Source organism: Pan paniscus, chromosome 1, assembly GCF_029289425.2.
Source record: "Pan paniscus chromosome 1, NHGRI_mPanPan1-v2.0_pri, whole genome shotgun sequence".
NCBI lineage: Eukaryota > Metazoa > Chordata > Mammalia > Primates > Hominidae > Pan > Pan paniscus.
The window spans coordinates 226,129,645-226,155,279 of record NC_073249.2 but is presented as its reverse complement, the minus strand read 5'-3'; the positions used below and the strand labels follow the sequence as shown (position 1 = coordinate 226,155,279).

General features: G+C 55.0%; 1 protein-coding gene across 3 annotated transcripts in view; it reads left to right on the top strand.

Moving 5' to 3' along the window:
• PRKCZ (protein kinase C zeta) overlaps positions 1-25,635 on the top strand; it is a 137,600-nt gene that overhangs the window by 62,300 nt on the left and 49,665 nt on the right. For all 3 annotated transcript variants that reach the window (XM_034953423.4, XM_057299948.2, XM_034953426.4), the window contains one exon: positions 24,713-24,798. In XM_034953423.4, the coding sequence (XP_034809314.1) occupies positions 24,713-24,798 (86 nt within the window). The remainder of the gene's footprint in view (positions 1-24,712; positions 24,799-25,635) is intronic.

Genomic DNA, 25,635 nt, shown 5'->3' with positions numbered 1-25,635 from the left:
ACGTGCTCCATTGCAATGAGGATGAACGAGCCTCAGGCGGAGGGTCAGCCTGGAACCCCTGCCCCATGAACACCAGCCAGCTTCATGCTGAGGCCCCCTCAGTCCAACCCAGAGCCCCATGCTGAGGTCCCGGCATGGGGGACTGTGGGGTGCAGCCGCCGCTTGGAGTGGAGGTGAATGGGACCCCCACACGTTTCCTCCTCCTTCTCTGGATGCCTGTAATCATCACAGTACTCAAAAAAGGAAGAAGAGAAAGGTCCTTGAAACTTGCTGGAGTTGCAGTTCTGTTTTTTTTGTTTGTTTGGTTGGTTGGTTGTTTTTTTTTTTTTTTTTGAGACAGAGTCTTGCTGTTGTCGCCCAGGCTGGAGTGCAGTGGCGTGATCTCGGCTCACTGTAACCTCCACCTCCTGGGTTCAAGGGATTTTCCTGCCTCAGCCTCCCAAATAGCTGGAACTACAGGAGCTCGCCACCATGTCTGACTATTTTTTTTGTATATTTGGTAGAGGCGGGGTTTCACCGTGTTGGCCAGGCTGGTCTCGAACTCCTGACCTCAGGTGATCCGCCTGCCTTGGCCTCCCAAAGTGCTGGGATTACAGGCTTGAGCCACCGCGCCCGGCCCCATTTTCTTTACGTTTGTGACTTTACAGTCATCAGCTGAAGGAAAGACAGTGGCTTGGCTAGGGCCTGCCCACTGCTGGCCAAGGCTGGCCGGGTCACCCAGGTGCCTGCCCCTCCTGCTCTGGAGCCGGGCACTGCCTGAGGGCCTGCAGCACCAGTCAGGGCCCCGGGGGATCCCTCCAGGGTCTCAGTTCTGACTAGCGAGTACCTCGATTCATGAGTATGTTTTTTAATGTAAGGTTTTAACGTAAGGTTTAAAAAGGCAGCCGCCCCGTTTCCTCCCCACTGGTCCCGCCTTCAGCAGTGATTTGTGGTGACTGTGACGTTCTCTTCGGTGGGCTGCCTGTGGATCGCCAAGTATGTGCTCCTGCTGCTTCTACCTGATGTCTCCCCATCTTGGGCTTTGAGTCTACCTGATGTCTCCCCATCTCGGGCTTTGAGGGGGGCTCATCCGGGGCATTCATATTCTCTGCCCGAGTTCGCTCCTGACCCAGGGCAGGTGGAAGCCAGCAGGTGAGGACCAGGGTGTCAGCCAGAAGCTCGGAAGTGGCACGGAGGCAGCATCCGATAGCCCCTTTGTCAGAGGCGACCAGGGCCTTGAGGGAGCCGGGATGGACTTCTCTTATCCTGACATCCTGGAAGGGGGTGTAGCCTGCCGGTCTGTGTCCCAGTTGAGTTGGCAACATTTTTTGTCTTCGTGATGCACGAAGTAGTGGTATCTCTGAGAGCCAATGGCAGCCTAGCTGCCGTGGAGAATGCTGGGGGGTGGGTGAGAGTTGGGGCACAGAGGACTCATGGGGCAGAGGCTGTGGTCCGGTCCTTGTGGGGGTGACTCCAGGGATGGCAGGTGGGTGGTGTGGCCAAGGAGGAGGGAGGTCAAGGCACTGGTGTTGGGGCAGGGAGAAGGGACCGCAGTGCCCATGCGTTTGAGGGAGGGGAGATGATGGTGTGGGAGTGTAGAGAGGGCTGGGGCCCAGCCCACAGCATCCATGCCCTGGGGATTGGGTGCCACCGGTCAAGGGCTCCACGGGGCTGGCTCTGGGGGAGGGAGAGCGGGCGCCATGTTGTGTGTGTGGTGCGTGTGGCGTGTGGGTGAGGGTATGGCCGGGTGCGTTTGTGGAAGTGTTCGGAATGCTCAGGAGATAAAAACAGCGGAGGGCTGCGCCCCCCCACCCTCCCACCCCAGCTTTTCTCCAGGAGGACGTGGAAGGAGGGACCCCGGATGCAGGGCAGGTTCGTCTTGTGTGTTGAGAACGTGCTCTCCAGGGATCTGTGTTAATACAGGTAGCCCAAGCACAGCGTCCAATGAGGGAAGGAACATTTGAAACAGAAGAGATGACTTATTTTGTTGGACAGAAAAGGAATGTGGTGGACATTAATTCTTCCTTAGAAGAGGTTTCATTTGAAACAAGTCACAAAAATAATCAAACAGCAGGTGGACTTTGGAGTTCAGCTCACGAAAGTTAAGCTTACAGAGCAAATAAAATAAGCTGAAGAAAAAGATAAGATGACTGGGTGCAGTGGCTCACGCCTGTAATCCCAGCACTTTCGGAGGCCGAGGCGGGTAGATCACGAGGTCAGGAGTTGGAGACCATCCTGGCTAACACGGTGAAATCCAGTCTCTACTAAAAATACAAAAATTAGCCGAGTGTGGTGGTGGACACCTGTAGTCCCAGCTGCTCGGGAGGCTGAGGCAGGAGAATCGCTTGAACCCGGGAGGTGGAGGTGGCAGTGAGCCGAGATTGTGCCACTGCACTCCAGCCTGGTGACAGAGCGAGACTCCATCTCAAAAGAAAAAGAAAAAGAAAAAGCTAAGATGCAGCAGGTGGAGCCGCCTGCCGTTGGGTTTCAGCTTTTCTTTATGGAAAGAATGTTACGGCCTGGGTGCCTCCATTCTCTGATTTCTTTTTCTTTCTTGACTTTTTAAAATTGAAACAAAACTCCCTAAAACATGAAATCTGAAGCGTTCAACTCCACGAGTTTTTACAAAGCAAACTGCACCGCGTCACATAGCTGATCCGTGTGTAGCTTGTCCTCTGGACGCGGGGCCACCCCCACACCCCAAGGTGACCCCAGGCGTAACCTACCCGTCCCCGGCCTTGGTGCCTGCAGAAGTTTTGCTTGTTTCGAGCTTTTGTCTTGGGATCCGGGGCCATCCACCCTGGGTGTGGCCGCTCAGTCGGGCCCCTGTGTGGGGCTTTCCCGTGGTGTGGGGTGCGGTTCTGCCGTGTCCGTCCCCACTGCGGGGCTGCTCTGCTGGCTGAATTCTCCACGTCTTATGTATCCACCCTCATCTTGCGAGGCACCGGAGTCCCGGCTTTTGGCCACAGACATCCGAGCGCCTTCTGTTGCCCGTGGCGCATCCTTCATGTGGGCACACCCAGGAGTGGAGTTTCCGGGAAACAGACGTTTCCCTCGCGTGGCCGCACCGGGTCGCACTCTGCACTGTGTTTCTGCCTCCAGTTATGTGGGGTTTTCTGCACCCACAGCCACTGTGGCGCCAGCTGGGTGTCCTGTGTTTCCATTCAGCTCTGACATCAATTACCTGACGTTAGTGCAGACCCCGCAGATGAAGGGCTCATTCCCACAAGCCTGCCCCTACTTGAGAGCCAGCTGCAAGTGCCAGGTGACAACCTGGATTCTGACCAACTGGCTGTGAATCGGGGGTGTCCGTGACCCCTTCCTGAGGCTCGGGTGGGCTAGAATAGCTCCCGGAACTCAGGAAAACACTTTGCTTAGTGTACCCGTTTATTAGAAAGGACAGCCACACGGAGGAGCTGCACGGGCGGCTGAGGTATGGGGGGTGCAGAGCTTCCGTGCCCTCTCCAGGCACGCCACCCTCCAGCACCTTGGTATATTCACCAACTCAGACACTCTCCAGACCATGTCATTGAGGGCTTTTTGTGGAGGCTTTGTGACAGGCACGGTTGATTCAACAGCCAGCCACTGCTGATTACCTCAGTCTCTCCTGTCTCCTCTCTGGACCGTGGGCTGTGGGACGGAAAGTTCCAACCCGCTAGGCATTCCTTGGTCCTGCTGAAGACCAGCCGCATCCTGGAGCTGTCGGGGCTCCCGGCTCCCCGTCATCTCATTAGCATGCAAAAAGACACTCTTACCACACTCCAGGATTCCTAGGGTCAGAGGGGCTGCGCGCCGGGAAACTGAGACAAAGGCTGAATCTGTGTTGATGGCACAGTCACTCTGGGTCGTGTGGGAATTCCCGATGCACCTCCTTCCAGCACATGGACTGTCAGAGCCCTGCGTTGTCGCCAGCACAGCAGATCTGAAAGGCACTAGGCTGTGGCCTCGCGACGGCTGAGGTGAGCTGCTTCTCCGAGGCTCCCGGGTTATTGGGGACCCTCCTTTTAAAGGTGCCTGTTCCAGTCTTTTGCCCCATTTCAAAATTGGGCTGTCGAAGAACAATGTCATTGGGGGGTCCGTCTTTTTTGTTGGTTCCTGGGGGCTGTGTGTGTTTTAGAGACAAGTGCTTTGATTTTTTGTGTTGCAAACAGCTTCTGTCACTCCGCGGCTCGCCTTCCACTCCATGGATGGTGTCTTCTGATGAACAGAAAGTAAAAGCTTACTTTATAATTAGGGCTTTTGCGTCCTGGCTGTGTGTGGGGCCTCTTTCTGGACTGATCTGTCCCCTTTGTTTTTTGCCCCCATGTCGTACTGTTCTGTTTTCTTCTGCTTTATAATCACCATTGGTAACTTGTGTTATGAGTCTCCGATTTGGGGTTTTTAGTTTTCAAGGTATCTTGGTTGTTGGCTTTTTACATTTCCATACACATGGGCTTGTTAATAAGCCATTTACAGTTGGCTTATTTGTTTTCAAAAGCTCCATAAGACATTTGGATTGCATTTGGATTTATTGATCAGTATGGGAGATTAGCATCTTTACAATACTGAGGTTTCCAATCCGTGAACATATCTTTAGGCCTTTGATTGGGGTTTTTTTGGCAGGGGAGTTGCGGGGGGCGGACAGGACCTCACTCTTGCCCAGGCTGGAGTGCAGTGGCGTGATCATGGCTCACTGCAGCCTTGACCTCCTGGGCTCAAGCAATCCTCCCACCTCAGCCTCCCAAGTAGCTGGGACTACAGGTGTGCACCACCATGCCCAGCTATTTTGGCATTTTTTTGTAGAGACAGGGTCTCCCTATGTTGCCCAGGCTGGTCTTGAACTCCTGGGCTTAAGTGGTCCTTCTGCCTCAGCCTCCTAAGGTGCTGGGATTACAGGTGCAAGCCACTGCACCCGGCCTTAAATCCTTTCAATAATATTTTGTAGTCTTGTGTGTAGCGGTCATCCACATTTTTTGTTCAAATGATTCCCTGGTATTTCAGTGCTTATGCTGTTTTAAGCCGTATTACTTTTACAGTTTTTTTTTTATCTTTTTGTTTATAGCAATGTGTAAAGAAGTGTGATTAACTCATTTGTCTTGGCCCCTCCTGGTCCCCGTAGTTTGTCTGTGGTTGCTCCGGAATCTCTCTGTGCGCTGCCATTTTGTCAGTGACCGGCTGTTTGTTTCTACCTTTCCTTCAGCTGTTGCCTTGTTACCCTGGCACTGTTGATCCTTCCAAAACAGTATGGGACAGAAGTGGTGACAGCCACATCCTCTCGTGCCTGATTTCAGGGAAAAGCTTTAAGAATTCCACCATTAAAGGTGCTGTTTGCGGAAATACTGTTTTTCCTTTGTAAATCCCCACCAACAAATTAAAGAGGTTCTATTTTATTCCTAGTTGAAGTTGTTAATATGAACGGTGTTGAATTTTTTCAGATGCTTTTTTTCCTTCATCTATTGATGTGACAGAACTTTTCTCCTTTATTCTGTTCATACAATGAATTCTATGGATTGGCTCTTAATGGTAGACCGATGGCATTCCTGTAGTGCGCCTCGTTTGGTTGTGATGCGTTCGCCTTTTTATATTTTGCTTGATTCAGTTTGCTATTATTTTGTTTGTTGTTTTTGCAACTGTATTTATGAGAGAGATTAGCCTATTATTTCCTTTTTTTTTTGGAGTCTCACTCTGTCACCCAGGCTGGAGTGGAGTTCAGTGGCCCGATCTGGGCTCACTGCAACCTCTGCCTCCCTGGTTCAAGCGATTCTCCTGCCTGAGCCTCCTGAGTAGTTGGGATTACAGATGTGTGCCACCACGCCTGATTAATTTTTGTATTTTTAGTAGAGACAGGGTTTCACCATGTTGGCCAAGCTGGTCTTGAACCCCTGACCTTAGGTGATCCGCCCGCCTTGGCCTCCCAAAGTGCTGGGATTACAGGTGTGAGCCACCATGCCTGGCCATATCTTCCTTTTGATTGATGCTTTTATCATCATGAAATGTTTTTGTTTTGTTTTTTTTTTTTGAGACGGAGTGTCGCTGTGTCCCCCAGGCTGGAGTGCAGTGGCACCATCTCCACTCACTGCAAGCTCTGCCTCCTGGGTTCACGCCATTCTCCTGCCTCAGCCTCCTGAGTAGCTGGGACTACAGGCGCCTGCCACCACGCCTAGCTAATTTTTTGTATTTTTAGTAGAGACGAGGTTTCACCGTGTTAGCCAGGATGGTCTCGATCTCCTGATCTCCTGATCCGCCTACTTCGGCCTCCCAAAGTGCTGGGATTACAGGCGTGAGCCACTGTGCCTGGCCTAATTATTCTTCTTTCCTTATTGTTAGTTTGTGCTATTATTTTATCAGTCTTTGTGCTGTTATTATCATGCCTGTAAATTCTACGTGTATTTCAGACCCACAAACCAAGTGTTGTCTTAGACAGTGGTTCTTCAGATTTACCCCCAGGTTACCCTTCTAGTCTTCCTGCAGGATGGCGCTTACATGGAGACCATCTTCCTTCTGCCTGAAGTAGTCCCTTTAGTATTCCTTTCAGCACAGACTTGTAATTAATTCTTTTTATTTCTTTTCTTTTCTTTTCTTTTTTTTTTTTTTTTGAGATGGATTTTCACTCTTGTTGCCCAGGCTGGAGTGCAGTGGCGTGATTTTGGCTCACTGCAACCTCCACCTCCCGGGTTCAAGCAATTCTCCTGGCTCAGCCTCCTGAGTAGCTGGGATTGCAGGTGTGTGCCACCACACCCAGTTGTTTTTTGTTTGTGTGGGAAATGTCTTTGGCATTCTTTCTGGAGGGTGTTCTCCACTCTGTGTGGAGTTCTAGGCAGGTAGGGGGTTTCCCCCAACAGGTTTTTGTGTTGGCTTGGGGTGTTTGTCATTTCTGTGGTGAGGGCGCCTTCCAGCCTCACTGCCACCCCTGGAAGGCAACATCTCTTTTCTCTGACTCCTGTTAAAAGTGTCTTCATCACAACAGCAGCGTTGTGAAGGACAGAGGAATTGAGAATTTCTCCTAATTGAGATTGGTAGAGCTTCTTGAATCAGGGACATGATAGCTTTTGTCTCTTTTGGAAAATATCAGCCCTTGACTTTTCGTTTTTTTTTTTTTTTTGAGATGGAGTCTTGCTCTTGTTGCCCAGGCTGGAGTGCAATGGCGCGATCTCGACTCACTGCAATCTCCACCTCCCCGGTTCAAGTGATTCTCCTGCCTCAGCGTCCCGAGTAGCTGGGATTACAGGCACTTGCCACCATGACCGGCTAATTTTTTTTGCATTTATAGGAGAGACAGGGTTTCACCATGTTGACCAGGCTGGTCTGGAACTCCTGATCATACATCCACCTTGGCCTCCCAAAGTGCTGGGATTACAGGTGTGAGCCACCGTGCCCGGCCAGCCCTTGGCTTTTCAAATAGCATCCTGTTCTCTCTCCCCTGGGACCCCCACACTTCACACCAGTGTGTCTAATGTACTCTCTTTTCTGGGTTTCTTCTGTGTTGGTTTTTTCCCGCTTTGTGCTTCAATGTGGATTTTTTTCTACTGTTATCTCTTATTTCACCCAATCTACTCTTAAATCTACCCTTTAAATTATTAATTTCAGTCACTTCATTTTTTACTTTTAGAATTTCCATTTGATTCTTTTTTTTTTTTTATTGCCCAGGATGGCAATGGCACGCTCTCGGCTCACTGCAACCTCCGCCTCCCAGGTTCAAGCAATATTCCTGCCTCAGCCTCCCAAGCAGCTGGGATTACAGGGTCACACTACCACGCCCCACTAATTTTTATGTTTTTATTAGAGACGGGGTTTTGCCACGTTGGCCAGGCTGGTCTCGAACTCCTGACCTTGGGTGATCCGCTTGCCTCAGCCTCCCAAAGTGTTGGGATTACAGGCGTGAGCCACTGCGCCTGGCATCTCTTCTGGGGTGGGAATGTCTATTCTGTGTCCTTCTCACGTGCAACATACCGTCATTACATCCCAATGGCCCCAGAACCCTTAACTCCTCCCAGTGTGGCGGGGGCAGTCTTGTCTGAACAAGGCATGGGGGAGCCTGGAGGCCCATTCCTCCTGAGGCCAAGTTCCTCCCTGGCTGTGGGCCAGCATAAGCGAACAAGGCGTGTACTTCCGGAATGCTATGGACTGAGTGTGTGTCTCCGCAGAATCCATATGTTGAAGCCCTAACCCTCCAGTGTGATGGTGTTTGGAGACGAAGCCTTTGACAGGTAGTTAGAGTCATGGTGGTAGTTAGTTAGAGTCATGGCGGTAGTTAGGGTCATGGTGGTAGTTAGGATCATGGTGGTACTTAAGGTCATGGTGGTAGTTAGGGTTATGGTAGTTAGGGTCATGGCAGTAGTTAGGGTTATAGCAGTAGTTAGGGCCATGGCTGTAGTTAGGGTCATGGTGGTAGTTAAGGTCACAGCAGTAATTAGGGTCATGGTGGTAGTTAGGGTCACAGTGGTAGTTAGGGTCATGGTGGTAGTTAGGGTCATGGTGGTAGTTAGGGTCACAGTGGTAGTTAGGGTCATGGTGGTAGTTAGGGTCACGGCTGTAGTTAGGGTCATGGTGGTAGTTAGGGTCACAGTGGTAGTTAGGGTCATGGTGGTAGTTAGGGTCACAGTGGTAGTTAGGGTCATGGTGGTAGTTAGTGTCATGGTGGTAGTTAGGGTCACGGCTGTAGTTAGGGTCATGGTGGTAGTTAGGGTCACGGTGGTAGTTAGGGTCATGGTGGTAGTTAGGGTCACGGTGGTAGGGTCATGGTGGTAGTTAGGGTCATGGCTGTAGTTAGGGTCATGGGTGGTACTTAGGGTCACGGCTGTAGTGAGTAGGGTCATGGTGGTAGTTAGGGTCATGGTGGTAGTTAGGGTCACGGCTGTAGTTAGGGCCATGGCTGTAGTTAGGGCCATGGCTGTAGTTAGGGTCATGGTGGTAGTTAGGGTCACAGCGGTAGTTAGGGTCATGGTGGTAGTTAGTTAGGGTCATGGTGGTAGTTAGGGTCACAGCTGTAGTTAGGGTCATGGCTGTAGTTAAGGTCATGGTGGTAGTTAGGGTCACAGCGGTAGTTAGGGTCATGGTGGTAGTTAGGGTCATGGTGGTAGTTAGGGTCATGGCTGTAGTTAGGGTCACAGTGGTAGGGTCATGGTGGTAGTTAGGGTCATGGCTGTAGTTAGGGTCATGGGTGGTACTTAGGGTCACGGCTGTAGTGAGTAGGGTCATGGTGGTAGGGTCACGGTGGTAGTTAGGGTCATGGTGGTAGTTAGGGTCACGGTGGTAGTTAGGGTCATGGTGGTAGTTAGGGTCATGGCTGTAGTTAGGGTCATGGGTGGTACTTAGGGTCACGGCTGTACTGAGTAGGGTCATGGTGGTAGTTAGAGTCACGGTGGTAGTTAGGGTCATGGTGGTAGTTAGGGTCATGGTGGTAGTTAGGGTCACGGCTGTAGTTAGGGTCATGGTGGTAGGGTCACGGTGGTAGGGTCATGGTGGTAGTTAGGGTCATGGCTGTAGTTAGGGTCATGGGTGGTACTTAGGGTCACGGCTGTAGTGAGTAGGGTCATGGTGGTAGGGTCACGGTGGTAGTTAGGGTCATGGTAGTTAGGGTCACGGTGGTAGTTAGGGTCATGGTGGTAGTTAGGGTCACGGCTGTAGTTAGGGTCATGGTGGTAGGGTCACAGTGATAGGGTTATGGTCGTAGTTAGGGTTATGGTGGCAGGGTCACGGCTGTAGTTAGAGTCACAGTGACAGGATTATGGTGGTAGGGTCACAGCAATAGGGTCATGATGGTAGTTAGGGTCACAGTGGTAGTTAGGGTCATGGTGGTAGTTACTTAGGGTCATGGTGGTAGTTAGGGTCACGGCTGTAGTTAGGGTCATGGTGGTAGTTAGGGTCATGGTGGTAGTTAGGGTCACGGTGGTAGTTAGGGTCATGGTGGTAGTTAGGGTCATGGTGGTAGTTAGGGTCACGGCTGTAGTTAGGGTCATGGTGGTAGGGTCACGGTGGTAGGGTCATGGTGGTAGTTAGGGTCATGGCTGTAGTTAGGGTCATGGGTGGTACTTAGGGTCACGGCTGTAGTGAGTAGGGTCATGGTGGTAGGGTCACGGTGGTAGTTAGGGTCATGGTGGTAGTTAGGGTCACGGTGGTAGTTAGGGTCATGGTGGTAGTTAGGGTCACGGCTGTAGTTAGGGTCATGGTGGTAGGGTCACAGTGAGAGGGTTATGGTCGTAGTTAGGGTTATGGTGGCAGGGTCACGGCTGTAGTTAGGGTCATGGTGGTAGTTAGAGTCACAGTGACAGGGTTATGGTGGTAGGGTCACAGCAATAGGGTCATGATGGTAGTTAGGGTCACAGTGGTAGTTAGGGTCATGGTGGTAGTTACTTAGGGTCATGGTGGTAGTTAGGGTCACGGCTGTAGTTAGGGTCATGGTGGTAGTTAGGGTCATGGTGGTAGTTAGGGTCATGGTGGTAGTGAGGGTCATGGTGGTAGTTACTTAGGGTCATGGTGGTAGTTAGGGTCATGGCTGTAGTTAGGGTCATGGTGGTAGTTAGGGTCATGGTGGTAGGGTCATGGTGGTAGTTAGGGTCATGGTGGTAGTTAGGGTCATGGTGGTAGTTAGGGTCATGGCTGTAGTTAGGGTCATGGTAGTTAGGGTCATGGTAGTTAGGGTCATGGTGGTAGTTAGGGTCACAGCTATAGTTAGGGTCATGGTGGGAGTTACGGTCACGGCTGTAGTTAGGGTCATGGTGGTAGTGAGGGTCATGGTGGTCGTTAGGGTCATGGTGGTAGTTAGGGTCATGGTGTTAGTTACTTAGGGTCATGGCAGTCGTTAGGGTCATGGTGGTAGTTAGGGTCATGGTGTTAGTTACTTAGGGTCATGGTGGGAGTTAGGGTCATGGTGGTAGTTACTTAGGGTCATGGTGGTAGTTAGGGTCACGGCTGTAGTTAGGGTCATGGTAGTTAGGGTCATGGTGGTAGTTACTTAAGGTCATGGTGGTAGGTAGGGTCATGGCTGTAGTTAGGGTCATGGTGGTAGGGTCACAGCAGTAGTTAATTAGGGTTATGGTGGTAGGGTCACGGCGGTAGTTAGGGTCATGGTGGTAGTTAGGGTCACAGTGGTAGGGTCATGGTGGTAGGGTCATGGCTGTAGTTGGTTAGGGTCATGGTGGTAGGGTCACAGCGGTAGTTAGGGTCATGGTGGTAGTTAGGGTCATGGCTGTAGTTAGGGTCATGGTGGTAGTTAGGGTCATGGCTGTAGTTAGGGTCATGGTGGTAGTTAGGGTCATGGTGGTAGTTAGGGTCATGGCGGTAGTTAGGGTCATGGCTGTAGTTAGGGTCATGGTGGTAGTTAGGGTCATGGTGGTAGTTAGGGTCACAGCTATAGTTAGGGTCATGGTGGGAGTTACGGTCACGGCTGTAGTTAGGGTCATGGTGGTAGTGAGGGTCATGGTGGTCGTTAGGGTCATGGTGGTAGTTAGGGTCATGATGTTACTTAGGGTCATGGCAGTCGTTAGGGTCATGGTGGTAGTTAGCGTCATGGTGTTAGTTACTTAGGGTCATGGTGGGAGTTAGGGTCATGGTGGTAGTTACAGGGTCATGGTGGGAGTTACGGTCACGGCTGTAGTTAGGGTCATGGTGGTAGTTAGGGTCATGGTGGTAGTTACTTAGGGTCATGGTGGTAGTTAGGGTCACGGTGATAGTTAGCGTCATGGTGGTAGTTAGGGTCATGGTGATAGTTAGCGTCATGGTGGGAGTTACGGTCACGGCTGTAGTTAGGGTCATGGTGGTAGTTAGGGTCACGGTGGTAGTTAGGGTCATGGTGGTAGTTAGGGTCATGGTGGTAGGGTCATGGTGGTAGTTAGGGTCATGGTGGTAGTTAGGGTCATGGTGGTAGGGTCACAGTGGTAGTTAGGGTCATGGTGGTAGTTAGGGTCATGGTGGTAGGGTCATGGTGGTAGGGTCATGGTGGTAGTTAGGGTCATGGTGGTGGTTAGGGTCACGGTGGTAGAGTCACGGTGGTGGTTAGGGTCACGGCGATAGCGTCATGGTGGTAATTAGGGTCACGGCGATAGCGTCATGGTGGTAGTTAGGGTCACGGCGGTGGTTAGGGTCACGGCGGTGGTTAGGGTTACGGCGGTGGTTAGGGTCACGGCGGTGGTTAGGGTCACGGCGGTGGTTAGGGTCACGGCTGTGGTTAGGGTCACGGCGGTGGTTAGGATCACGGCGGTGGTTAGGGTCACGGCGGTAGTTAGGGTCATGGTGGTAGTTACTTAGGGTCATGGTAGTTAGAGTCACGGCTGTAGTTAGGGTCATGGTGGTAGGGTCATGGTGGTAGTTAGGGCCACGGTGGTAGTTAGGGTCATGGTGGTAGTTAGGGTCATGGCTTTAGTTAGTGTCATGGTGGTAGTTAGGGTCATGGTGGTAGTTAGGGTCATGGTGGTAGTTAGGGTCATGGCTGTAGTTAGGGTCATGGCTGTGGTTAGGGTCATGGTGGTAGTTAGGGTCATGGTGGTAGGTAGGGTCATGGCTGTAGTTAGCGTCATGGCTGTAGTTAGGGTCATGGTGGTAGTTAGGGTCATGGTGATAGGGTCATGGTGGTGGTTAGTTAGGGTCATGTTGGTAGTTAGGGTCACAGCTATAGTTAGGGTCATGGTGGGAGTTACGGTCACGGCTGTAGTTAGGGTCATGGTGGTAGTGAGGGTCATGGTGGTCGTTAGGGTCATGGTGGTAGTTAGGGTCATGGTGTTAGTTACTTAGGGTCATGGCAGTCGTTAGGGTCATGGTGGTAGTTAGGGTCATGGTGTTAGTTACTTAGGGTCATGGTGGGAGTTACGGTCACGGCTGTAGTTAGGGTCATGGTGGTAGTTAGGGTCATGGTGGTAGTGACTTAGGGTCATGGTGGTAGTTAGGGTCACGGTGATAGTTAGCGTCATGGTGGGAGTTACGGTCACGGCTGTAGTTACGGTCATGGTGGTAGTTAGGGTCACGGTGGTAGTTAGGGTCATGGTGGTAGTTAGGGTCATGGTGGTAGGGTCACGGTGGTAGTTAGGGTCATGGTGGTAGGGTCGTGGTGGTGGTTAGGGTCACGGTGGTAGTTAGGGTCACAGTGGTGGTTAGGGTCACGGTGGTGGTTAGGGTCACGGTTAGGGTCACGGTGGTGGTTAGGGTCACGGTGGTGGTTAGGGTCACGGTGGTGGTTAGCGTCACGGTGGTGGTTAGGGTCACGGTGGTGGTTAGGGTCATGGTGGTAGTTAGGGTCATGGTGGTAGTTACTTAGGGTCATGGTAGTTAGAGTCACGGCTGTAGTTAGGGTCATGGTGGTAGGGTCATGGTGGTAGTTAGGGTCACGGTGGTAGTTAGGGTCATGGTGGTAGTTAGGGTCACAGTGGTAGTTAGTCACAGGGTAGAACCCTTGTGGTGGGATTTGTGCCCTTTATAGGATGAGAGGATGAGACACAAGAGAGGTTGTGCTGCGCCTGTGCTCTCTGCTCCACATGAGAACATGGTGAGCATGAGGCCGCCAGCAAGCAAGGAGAGACCCCGCCCTGGAGGTGCCGTCATCCTGACTCCAGCCTCAGAAACATGAGAAAGTCAATGCCTGTCACTTAAGCCGCCCAGTCTGTGGTATTTTGCTGTGGTGGCTGAGCCGATGGAGACAGTTCCATAGGTCTTGATTGTCCTGGTGACCCTGAACCCCAGTTTTTGTCTCCAGTGAGATGCCCGGCCCAGCTTTCTGTGTGGCCTCCGAAGGGTCAGCAGACGCCGTGCATGTGCAGGGCTTGGGTGGCGCATCTCTCTGGCAACACCTTCTCTTCTGATGCACTTGTCTGGTCTCAGATGCCTCCAACGCGGTTTTTACTTATTTTCCAGCTTTCGTCGATTGTTCGTGGGAGGAGGGTTAGACTCCTCACGTGGCGTCCCTGGCCACATCCTCAGCGCCGTGTCCCCTCGCAGCTCAGTTCCTGGTTCTGAGTTATTCTGACTCAGCCGCACGTCCTCCCAGGGGCCTTGCCAGCCTGGCTCTGTGCCGGGCGCTGGGCAATCTCTGCCTCCAGCCTGGGCCTTTGGGTCTGTTTGAGGGTGGGGGACACGGAGCTCAGCAGTGAGGAACTCGGAGCAGCTTCTTGTTGTTGGTGTTGATGTGTTTTGTTTGTTTTAGTGAATCCAGAAAAAAAAATTTCTTACATAGAAAGGAGCAGTATTTGGTATGAATTTATTTGCAACTAACTGCTTGGAAGTTGGCGTACATCTTTCCACGGAAACTATGAAAATACTGGTCAGCCTCTCAGTCATTTCATAAAATCTTGATTTTGTATTACAACAAATTAGGATATTTTCAGTAGAACTGATTGTAAGGCCAGACTGTTGGAATGTAATTCCTTCCCAAACATCTCTCAGGGGCACTTTCCTGAACGGCTGCTGACAGCAGCATTTGAGGACGGTGGGGTGGAGGACATCCTGGGGGGCCTGGCTTCTTGGGAACTGGAGGCTTTGGCCCTTGTCCCACCCCTGCTGCCCTGAGGAGGGAGGCGTGGGGCCCTGGGCAAGACGTGGAGTGACTGTGGGTCCCCGTGGCCCCTGACATGCTCCCAGGGAACCCAAGAAAAGACTGAGACCCTGTGGTGCCTCCCGCTTTCCATCCGCATTCCATGGCAGGTGAGTCCGATTATTCGAAGGAGGCTGGAGTGTGGGCGGAGGGCAGCGCCAGGTTTCCCAGTCGGATTTGCTCAGGGTCCCTCCAGCAGTCCATGCCGCAGAGGCTGTCCCTTGGGGGCCCACGCAGCCCAGCCACGGCCTTCTCACGTCCATGCGGGGATTTGCGCCCTGGAAGGAGCCGCCCGGCTGCCTCTCGCCAACATGCAGCACTTCCCTTCCTTTCCATGGAGCACGGTTCCTGTCCCGGGGGTCCATGTTGGCCACTGTGGGAGAGAGTCGGGCAGCTGAATTCCCGCAGGTTGGAATGCCAGGGCCCGAGGATGTTGCCCCTGTCCTGAAGGCTGTCGCCCGATCGCTCTATCCAAGGCTGCCCTGGGGCAGCATCACCTGGGGGTCCTGCGGGGGCTTCTCAGCACAGCATCCAGCACCGCCACCTAGTGTGTTCCCGTCACGTCTCCTCCCCCCGCCTGCACCAGGCACCAGAGACCCGGATGCCAAGGCCTGTCAGCTTCCTCAATGGGAAACTTTTCTTCAGTGAACAAAGCTCTGTTTTATAGACTTTTTAAATTTTCAGCTCAAAAACCAAAGTCTGCCAGCGTTGGTGGCCTTGGAGGGCTGGTCTGCTGCCCTGGGCTTCAGGGGCTGCCTGGCTGGGGTCGTGGTCGGGGCAGGTGCCACCCACAGGTTGTTTGGCTGCAGGTGATGGGCAGGTCCCCCATCACGTGTCCAGAGGTGGGTGCTGCTGGTGGGTAATCCAGCTCATTACCTGTCTCCCCCCCAGCCGCCTTGGGCTGGGGACCCTGCCCCGCCGACCCTGCCATGCCCACCCCCCTCCAGCCTGATTGCGTGTCTCAGTCACACGACTGCCCTGGGCCCGTGATGTCACTGGGAAATGCCCTCGTTTGATTGGCTTAGACCCCAGATGAACAAGCCCAAGGTCTTGGGGCATCAGAACCACCCATGAGGGCAGCTGGATGCAGTGGCCACAGCCTGTGGTTAGGGAATGGCATTGCACAGCTCCACCACGAGGGGACCTGAGGCTTGGACTGCGAGACTGGCCCAGGCTCGCCACTTGCCCCTCACCCAGGGTCGCCTTCCCGAGGGCCGCGGACACCTGAGCAGTCCCCATGCCACTGCATCGTGGCAGGGACACGGCCGCCCATCCCTCCTGGGTCCCTTATCCACCTGCCTGTCCCTTTGTATCACTGACACCGTGATACCCATTGTGCTGCGCCGTGTGGCCCGGTGCCCACAGGGCCGGGTTCTGCCTGTTCCTGGGGGTCCGTGTGTCCCACGTGCCTGGACGTGAGAGGACGGAAGTCGGCAGAGCTTGGCTCCCCGTTCACCCGACTCGCGCCTCGGCTGTGCCTCTTCTGTCTCTCGAGCTCTTCTGTGCCGTGTGGTTGCATTAAGCAGCTGTGGGGAAGGGGGAGGTTGTTGCCTCAGTGGGAGCCTGGGCTGTGGCTGCCAGTCCCCAAAACAGACCCTGCGCCCCGGGCAACCATCTGCTTCCCGCCACAGTGGTGCCCAAAACCTTTTCCAAGTCGTCTTCTGTGACTTTAGTGTTATTCTTCAGTCACCTTTAAAAGCATTGGATGTTTTCAATCACATTTTCAGCTGGGAAATAGATCTGTGGTTAGAAACGGGAAGTTTGAGTTGCAGACTTGCGATCCGGGCAGGTCCCTCAGATGGAGGGGCTGCACCTCCACTGCCCCCCACCGCTGCCCCTGCCCCGCGGCCACCCCAGATCCTCAGACGCCCCTCCCTGTGCCTTCTCACCCTCTGGTCCTGGCTGGGCCCGTCCCGCCCCACGTCCCGCCTCCCACTGCCCTCAGCCTCTGGAACGGTGCCTGCATGGCTGGCACTATCCAGCGCAGAAGGAACGAAGGACTTCTGTTCAGACAGCTCTGCTGGGAGCGTTCTGGCCTGAAATGCAGTGGGAGCTCTGGTGCAGGTGTAGCCGAGGCTCAGGGGCTCCACAGCAGGCAAACAGGCGAACGGCGTCTCCTGCGGCTCTCGGTGGCTTTTTAGGACTCTGCGTTCGTGTTCTCCATTGTCCCTGGCAGCCCCTGGCCAGGGTGGCCCAGTGCCCACTATAGAGGGTGCAGGTCAGTTTGTGGACCAATGGCCAACCAGGCTGAGTCAGGTGAGGTGAGGAGTCCCACCCCAAACCCCAAACTCCAGTGTCTGGGCCACGGGCAGCCCTGGGACACCTTAGCTCTGGACACGAATTTGCGGTCATTGCTGTTCTTGTGTCTCTATTTGCCTAGGACATGCTGGCAGCTAACTGGGTGCTGGGGAAGCCTGGAGAGGAAGCCAGGTGGCCCCAGGCTCCTGGAGCTCAGAATCTAGTGGAAATCGCTGCCCAGGGAAGAAGCTCTGGAGTCTAGAGGTGGCAGCGCCCATTTTACCTGCACCCTCAGTGACAGCTGCACCCCGGCTTCTGGGGACCTCTGGACCCAAGGGCACCTCACTGTCTCCTTGTCCTCCTGGTCACTGACCTGGGCCACCATAGAAGGCACCTGGCTATCTGCATGTGGCTTGACCACTGCCTTGCACCCATCCGGGCCCCGCAGGGCCGTCCTGTGGCACTGCTTTGGGCTGTGCTGGTCACCCCGTGTAGCGGGGCCATGTCCAGTGAACAGGGGAGGCCTCAAGTGCCCCCTGACCTGCTGCCAGGGACTCGGCCCCTCCCTCACCACCCCCGCACCCGAGGGCTGTCGCCTGTCCCAGCCTGCTGCTCTGAGTTTAGTGTTTTAAAACGTGTTTTCTACGTCTTGTCAGAGTGCTCAAGGCGCGAGATTGCCATGGAAACTGAGCTCCTTAGAATTCCTGTGGCCGTCCTAATTATAGAATCTCAAAGACACGCACAGAGCTCCTTGAGGTTGTCGGAGTTAAGGCTGAAAGAGGAGGAGCGGCCCCTGTGATCCCCACAATTTTGTTCCCTGCTTGCTTCAGCAGAGCCTGGCACCCAGGGAGGTGGCAGGATGGGTCCCCGATGGGCACGTGACATCGAGCCAGCTCTGACTCCAAAGCCTGACCCGCGTGGCTGCACCGTCCACTGTGCGCCGTCCATTGCGGGAGACCCCAGGCTGTGTCCACACGTACCCCCGGAAGGACCTCCTGCTAACCTGGGCTTGACTTTGAGACCCTGTTCCACAGAGGTAGCCGGGGGACTCGCGGTGCCAGGCCCACAGCCTCCTCGCCGGTAGTATCTGGGGGCCGGGGGCCGTTTCCAGAGCACACTCCCCAGAAGGGCTCCCTTCTCCTTTTCACAGCGCTGACTGTCGCTTAGGTCAGAAATAGGCCCGTCGCTTTCCAAGCAGAAACCCAAACACTGAAAATTCGACTGTGACTTTTGAGGGGTGGGGACCGCCAGGTCCCCCCAACATCCCTGCCCGCGGGCCCAGAAAGGCAGAGTGGCTGCCGGCCCGCATGTCCAGGCCCCTTGCACTGAGGGAACCTTCTAGTCAATTGCCTGAAGTTCGAAGGTTTGGGGGGTTTTCGTGGTTGCTTTCGTTTGTTTTGGCAGTTGCAGAATCCCCCGAAAAGGTGGGAATGTGGATTTTTCAAGGAAGGTGCTCCTTTGATTCAGAAGCTAAGGAGGCCCTAAGTGCAGTCTCACCTTGAGAAAAATATCAGGCCAGTCCTAGCGGAGGGGCGTCCTGCAGACACCCAGCCTGCACTCAGAACTGTCACGGTCAGAAAGCATGGTCAGAAAGTCTGAGAAAGTCACGGTGCAGCAGGGCCCGAGAGGCAAGACGGCGACACGTGGGCTCCTGGACGAGGCAGGATGGTGACACGTGGGCTCCAGGACAGGACCCTGGGGCGGACGCAGACAGTGGGTGAAAACCAAGGAAAGGTCTGAATATCGCTTAAGGTAGCCATGGATCCTGGCTCATTAATTGTAACAGTGTAGCAGGCGGGTGGAAGATGAGAGCTGTGGGGAGCCAGGCAGGGGGGGTCTCTGGGAACTCTCCAATTTAAAGCTGTTCTTAAAAATAGTCTATTAAAAAAGACAGTTGAGGGCGGCCCTGCCTACAGCTGGAGTTGAGGTTCTGGGTAGCACCAGGCTTCCTCTCAGCCTCCATAGACGAGTAGGGACCAGGCAGGGCCTTGGCCACAGGGAGGCTTCTGGTTACCAGGTTCTCCACAGCCTTTGCAGTTTCCCTGTGAATCTGAAATTACCCCCAAATAAAAAGGGTGGGTTTTTTTGTTTGTTTGTTTTGTTTTGTTTTTGAGACAGGGTCTGGCTCTGTTGCCCAAGCTGGAATACAGTGGTGTGATCTCTGCTCAGTGCAGCCTCCACCTGCCAGGCTCAGGTGATCCTCCCACCTCAGCCTCCCGAGTAGCTGGGACTACAGGTGCACGCCACCACACTCGGCTCATTTTTTGTATTTTTTTTATAGAGACGGGGTCTCACCATGTTGCCCAGGCTGGATTCAAATTCCTGGGCTCAAGTGATCCACCTGCCTTGACCTACCGAGGTAGTGGGATTACAAGCATGAGCCGCCACGCCTGGCCAAAAGGTGTATTTGTTAAGTACAGGCTGCCCTGCTGTCCGTTATCCCTTATAACTCACCTGGTCCCTGCTTTCCAGCTGGGGACTGGCATGGACCCCATGGGGCTTCCCCCATTTCACTGAGGCAAGACCCAGATGCTGGGGGTATTGGGTGTCCTGCCCAACCAGGGTCCCCAGGGCCAGGGGCTCCTGGCGTGCCTTCCCGTGGGACTCCGCATGGGGGGCTGGGAGGGCGAGGAAAATGGGAAACACAATGCCTGCCCAAAACTCCCACCTTGGAGACCCTGTGCCAGGGTTTTCCAGAGAGACCAATAGGGTGTGTGTATAGAAAGATGTATTGTAAGGAACTGGCTTGTTCATAGAGACTCATGAAGCCCAAAATCTACAGGGGGCCCAGCAGGCTGGAGACCTAGGAGGAGCCACAGCCGCAGCACTGCTGCTCAGGGAGCTCAGCCTTTGCTCTGTGGAGGCCTTTTTCTGCTTGGGTGAGGCCCACCTGCATTGTGGTGGGCAGTCTGCTTCCCTCAAAGTCAGCTGATTTAAATGTTTATCTCATCCATACTCACCCTCATGGAAACATCCAGGATAACATTTGACCAGCCGTCTGGGCACCATGGCCCAGCCGCGTGGACACATACAGTGAACCATTGCAGGCCCTGCCTTGGCACTTGGCATCCGTGCATATCCCCTTAAGCCACACTCAGTCTCCACACAGCAGTACTCCCGCCTGACACACTCGGTCTCCACACACAGCCGTACTCCCGCCTGACACAGTTCAAACCTCCCGCAGGCAGTGCCAGCACACTTGGCCTTCCCAGAAGAGGGCCACCATCATGGGCTCGGACCTTCCAGCTGGACTGCAGTGGGGTGGGGCGTGGCCTCGCCTCTGTGGTCTTTGGGTCACTTGAATCCCCGCCTCTCACGCATTTTCCTTTGGTATTTGCAAATTTGTCCCTGTGGCGCCTAGAGCTGACTGCCGGGTGCCACCTGTGTCCTGCCTCAAGCCGAGCTCCAGGCGGCACCCGTGAGCAGGCAGGGATGCCAGTGGCTTCTCACCTGGGAGTTTCTTTGCAGACTCAGAGCTCTTTGTTCCTTTTTAAAAATCTGATTTGAAGGCCGGGCACAGTGGCTCATACCTGTAATCTCAGCACTTTGGGAGGCCGAGGTGGGCATATCGCCTGAGGTCAGGCGTTGGAGACCAGCCTGGGCAACACAGGTTGGGGCAACTCCCTTCCCTAATAAAAGTTCAAAACCAACCCTTAAAGTTTAAAAAGTGAGATGGGATATTTGAAGGAGGTAGGTCTGAGGGAAATGCTTGAAATTATCCTCTCTGTCCCTGTGCCGCCAGGTCATTTAGTTCCATTGTTATTCAACATACCATTTGACACATGCTAGGAGCGCAGGACTCGGCAATATAAAGCGTGGTAATCGATGGACACTGCCCCCGGCAGCCAGCCAGGGGCAGGACTTAAGCCCCACCCAACTGCAGGCTGTCCCCCACCGCTGCCAGCCTGAAATTGGATTGGTTACTGCTGCTGGTCTGAAATTGGATTGGTTATTTGCTTACTGGAACATTTTTGTCACATGACTGTGTATTCTAAAACAAGATGTTGTTTTTGTTTGTGAGAGAGTCTTGCTCTGTCGCCGAGGCTGGAGTGCAGTGGCGCGATCTCGGCTCACTGCAAGCTCCGCCTCCCGGGTTCACGCCATTCTCCCGCCTCAGCCTCCCAAGTAGTTGGGACTACAGGCGCCCACCACCACACCCGACTAATTTTTGTATTTTTAGTAGAGACGGGGTTTCACCGTGTTAGCCAGGATGGTCTCGATCTCCTGACCTTGTGATCCGCCCGCCTCGGCCTCCCAAAGTGCTGGGATTACAGGCGTGAGCCACCGTGCCTGGTATTGGGTTTGTTTGTGTGTGTGTGTGTGTGTGTGTGTGTGTGTGTGTGTGTGTGTGTTTTGACTTACTTGTTTGGTTCTATAGCAATGGCACCATGTTTCTGTCACCCAAACCAAAAATCACCTAGGGTTTGATTTTTGGTGTTTCTAAGACACCTCTGGGCCACTGCACATGGCTGAGGTGGGCTTCGCACCGGCTGTCTTCCGTTGGACGCCCACACATCGGTTTATTTATGCATTCTCTTGTCCACAGACCTTGAGGTCATCAGACATTCTTGAATGCTCCCGAGCCCAGGAGCGAGCGTTTCTGAGCTTTGACGGAGCAGCAGTGGGGCTGCCGGGCCCTAGGGGGAGCAAATGGTCCTCGTTTCTGAGCTGCGAGGCTCTCCCAGAGAATAAGCCATTTCTCTGGGGCACTCCTGGGCCTCGAAGGTGTTTGGGGCTGCGGGGGATTGATTTGTGCCGACCCCGCAGTGTAGGAGACGCCTGGGCGGCCTTGCGGGTTGCTTCGATGGTTCTCGGGGCTGAGATGCTTGTGTCTCTCTCGGGCGAGACGCCTGCTCTGGGCTTCTGTTCCTATTTTGACTGCTTTTTCCTCATGGATTTTTCAGTCCAGCATCCCTAGCCACGGGCCCTTTGTCTCTCATGTGTGCAGGTGATTCACGGTGACTAAAATCTTCTGTAATTCCTTCTAAAATGTTTTGCCGCTTTGCTGTCCACGTTTCCACCCTTAGTCTCTGAGGGGCCTAGTGTGTGTATGGTGGGAAGCGGGGTCAGCCCCCGCCTGGACCGCTGTGACAGAACCCCACAGACAGGGTGACTTACACGCGACAGAAACGTCTTTTCTCAAGTTCTGGAGGCGTGGGGACCCCATCTCCAAATACAGCCACATTGGGGGTTAGGGCTCCCCACGTGAATTTAGGGGACACTTCAGTTCGTCCCGGCGGGGACTGGGGACGCCGGGCTGTGTGCTGTGTCCTGTGGGAGAGTTTGTTCACCCTGCTGGAGGCTCCCTGATGAGCCCTGGCGTCTGCTAGGACGTCATTCTCTTTACTGATTGAACTCGAAGGATGTCCAGTTGGCGCATTTTCAGGGTTTCCCAGGCGCCCTGGGGGTGGGTCCTGTGTGTCCCCGCTCCAGCCAGCGTCGACCCCCAGCTGTGCGTCAGTCCCTCGGCTCCGCCCCCCAGCTGTGTGACCGCCCTTCGGCTCCGCCCGCAGCTGCACGTTCGTCCCTCGGCTCCGCCCCCAGTTGCTCGTCGGTTCCCTCGGCTCCGCCCCCTCGGCTGTGCGTCTGGCCCTCAGCTCCACCCCCAGCTGCGCGTCCGTTCCTCAGCTCAGTCCCCAAGCTGTGCGTCCTTCCCTCAGCTCTAACCCCAGCTGTGCGTCCCTCCTTCAGCTCTACCCCCAGCTGTGCGCCCGCCCCTTGGTTCCACCCCCCCAAGCTGTGCGCCCGCCCCTTGGCTCCACCCCCCTCCCCAGCTGTGCGCCCGCCCCTTGGTTCCACCCCCCCAAGCTGTGCGCCCGCCCCTTGGTTCCACCCCCCTCCCCAGCTGTGCGCCCGCCCCTTGGTTCCACCCCCCTCCCCAGCTGTGCGCCCGCCCCTTGGTTCCACCCCCCCAAGCTGTGCGCCCGCCCCTTGGCTCCACCCCCCTCCCCAGCTGTGCGCCCGCCCCTTGGTTCCACCCCCCCAAGCTGTGCGCCCGCCCCTTGGTTCCGCCCCCCCAAGCTGTGCGCCCGCCCCTTGGTTCCACCCCCCTCCCCAGCTGTGCGCCCGCCCCTTGGTTCCACCCCGCCAAGCTGTGCGCCCGCCCCTTGGTTCCACCCCCTCCCCAGCTGTGCGCCCGCCCCTTGGTTCCACCCCCCTCCCCAGCTGTGCGCCCGCCCCTTGGTTCCACCCCCCCAAGCTGTGCGCCCGCCCCTTGGTTCCACCCCCCTCCCCAGCTGTGCGCCCGCCCCTTGGTTCCGCCCCCCCCCCAAGCTGTGCATCCGTCCCTTGGCTCCGCCCCGTACTGTGCGTCCATTTTTGACTCCGCCCCCGGCTGTGCGCTCATCCCTCGGCTCCGCCCCCGGCTGTGCGTCCGTCCCTCGGTTCCGCCCCCGGCTGCGCGTCTGTCCCTCGACTCGGCCCCTCAGCTGTGCGCCACTTTCTCTGTGGCCCACAGTACCTCCGTCTCCGCCGCTTCACACCCTTCTCTTTCTTTCTCTCTTCAGAGAGGGTTGTTGGGCAGGCAGAGCATCCCCCGAGGGGACAAGTCAGGCCTACGGACTCCTGGAGCCAGGACCTGCCGTAGGCTGGTTAGGGCAGGATGCGCCCTGTCTTCGTGGGTAGAGCCACATGGGGGCTCACCCGACCTCCTCAGGGCTGAGGGGCACAGGGGCCGAAAGTGTGGCCGCCCCTGGGGGTCTGCGCCTCTTGTGGAGCCCAGGCCTGGCGCCCAGGTGGGTGGAGTGTGGAGGGGGCACAGGCTGCACGACCCCAGCCTGGCCTCGGGCTTGCTGGGAGTCGCGTCTGTGGCCGGAGGGGCCTTTGGTGTCACCAGGCCTCTGTCAAACCCCAAGCCGCATCCTGGGAGGGCTGGGTGGGCTGAGCCGCCCGCTGCCGTGAGGCCTCTTTGACCTGCGCTCCTGGAGGACCCCTGACTTCTTGGTTTCGCTCTGAATCTTCCATTTAAAGGAAGAGGAGCAGGTTTTACCATCCGTGTGGCCTGATTTCAGCAGTTTCCAGTCAGAGCTAGTTATTTGCTTGTTTTAAAAACATTCCGTTACAATTTCCACTTCAGTATATTTGTGGCACTTTCATTTGGTTCATGAAAGTCGCTTTTATGATGGAATTTTATAAAAGCACAAAGCTTCCCATTGTACGTTCCGTTTCTGAAGATTCTGTTTACACACACATCCGTTTCAAAGAGTTCTGGAGGAGCAAAGTGGGACACGGTGTTGAGGAAGGACAAGACCAGCCGTCTGGTTACAGGCTTGGTGCCGCCTTTCTCATAAGAGGCACAGTCCGCATAGGCTGGACTGTCAAATGCATGTTATAAAGATGATGTTTTTGGTAACTTGCGAATGGAAACGGGTGCACGGTCGGTTTGGTTCTCCTACCCTGAGATTTATTAGGTTAAAGGAAACTCGACTGGAGAGCCCGGGGCCTCGCGCCGCTTGCGTCTGGCGAGTTGTTGAAGTGAAGTCAGTGGCTCTCTCCTGCATCTTAGCCTGGCCCAGGCTCCAGTGTGGCGTCCACTCTTCCTCCTCTGACAGTCATGTGTAAATATTGAGGCCCGTTTGAACTATCCCCGTGCGGGAAAAAAGGCCTGTTTTTCACAGGGCTGCCTGGGGAGGAGAGGGGTGGAAAGGAAAACAGGCAGGGGACAAACGGACCCGGCCTGCGTTGGCCTGGGGTGACTTCACAGCTCCACTGTCAGCAAGCGGCCGTCCCGTGGTGAATCCTGTCCGCCCTGCGAGGACACCTGGCTCCATCCTCACCTGGGCCTCTGTCTCCAGCCGCCGAGGCCGTGACACCATGAGGATCATGTGAGGAGGGGCAGAGAGAGGCCTCTGGGAGGCCGTCATTCCAGCCCTGCCTTCCCTGCCTGGGAGGACGCTGTGGCCACCACCACCTGGACGGGAGTGGCCTGTCGCGGCTGCACCCTGCGTGGGCTCGTGGCCGCCACGCTGTTTCTTTACACCTTTCTCATATCCTTTCCAGAATCTATCTACCGCCGGGGAGCCAGAAGATGGAGGAAGCTGTACTGTGCCAACGGCCACCTCTTCCAAGCCAAGCGCTTTAACAGGGTGAGTGGCCCCCTTGGGACTAGTCCCTCAAGGGGCCTTTTGTTACTTTTAAAAGCAAAGAGAGAGGAGGGGAGGCACGTCCTGCTGAGCCCAGGCTGGGCTCTTTTTGGCGCCCGAGGGCAAGGTTACAGAAATGCTTTCTCTGGTGCAGGATGAGGCTTTCACTAGGGCTGTCTGAGGCGGGAAGTGCCCTCCGGGCCTTTCCCTGCGTGGTGGATGCCCAGTGAATGCTGTCTGTGTCTGCCTGGCTGTGTGACTCTTATCAGGGCTCAGGGCTCACTGGCCTGAGGCCCCAGCCTGCCTGCATCCAGAGTGGGGCGGCTGCATTCCATCCGCATGTAGCGCCAGGGTGTGTGTTTTCAGCCGCACAGAGTGTTGCCTAGTAGCTAAGAGTCTCCGTGAATCCTGGAAGCTCCTTCAGCCCCATCCCTGCTTGGGCCTCTGTCTTTCCAGCGGCCACCCACGGGGGCCCTTTCCAGAGGACCCTTAACTTATTTTCCTTGTTTCTCTTTATGATGCTTTTCTAGTTCCTATGAAATGGGTGATTCAGATGCTTTTGTAATTGTTCTGTTTCACAGTGGAAGGGGAGGTGTCTGGGTGTGCCTTGGTGGCCCTGGAGTTGGTCCCACACAGGGAGTGTCTTGGGGGTGCGTGGAAGTATACAGGGCCTGTCCCCACTGCGGGACTCCATACAGAGCCCCTGACAGCCCCTCACAGGAGCGGTGGCCCTGGGGCTACCTTTGCGTTCCACACTCACCTGCCACGTGGCCTCACGTGTCAACCTCCACTGGGTGTACGGCACCTCTGTCTCCTGGAGTGGCCTCAAGTCACCTGCCC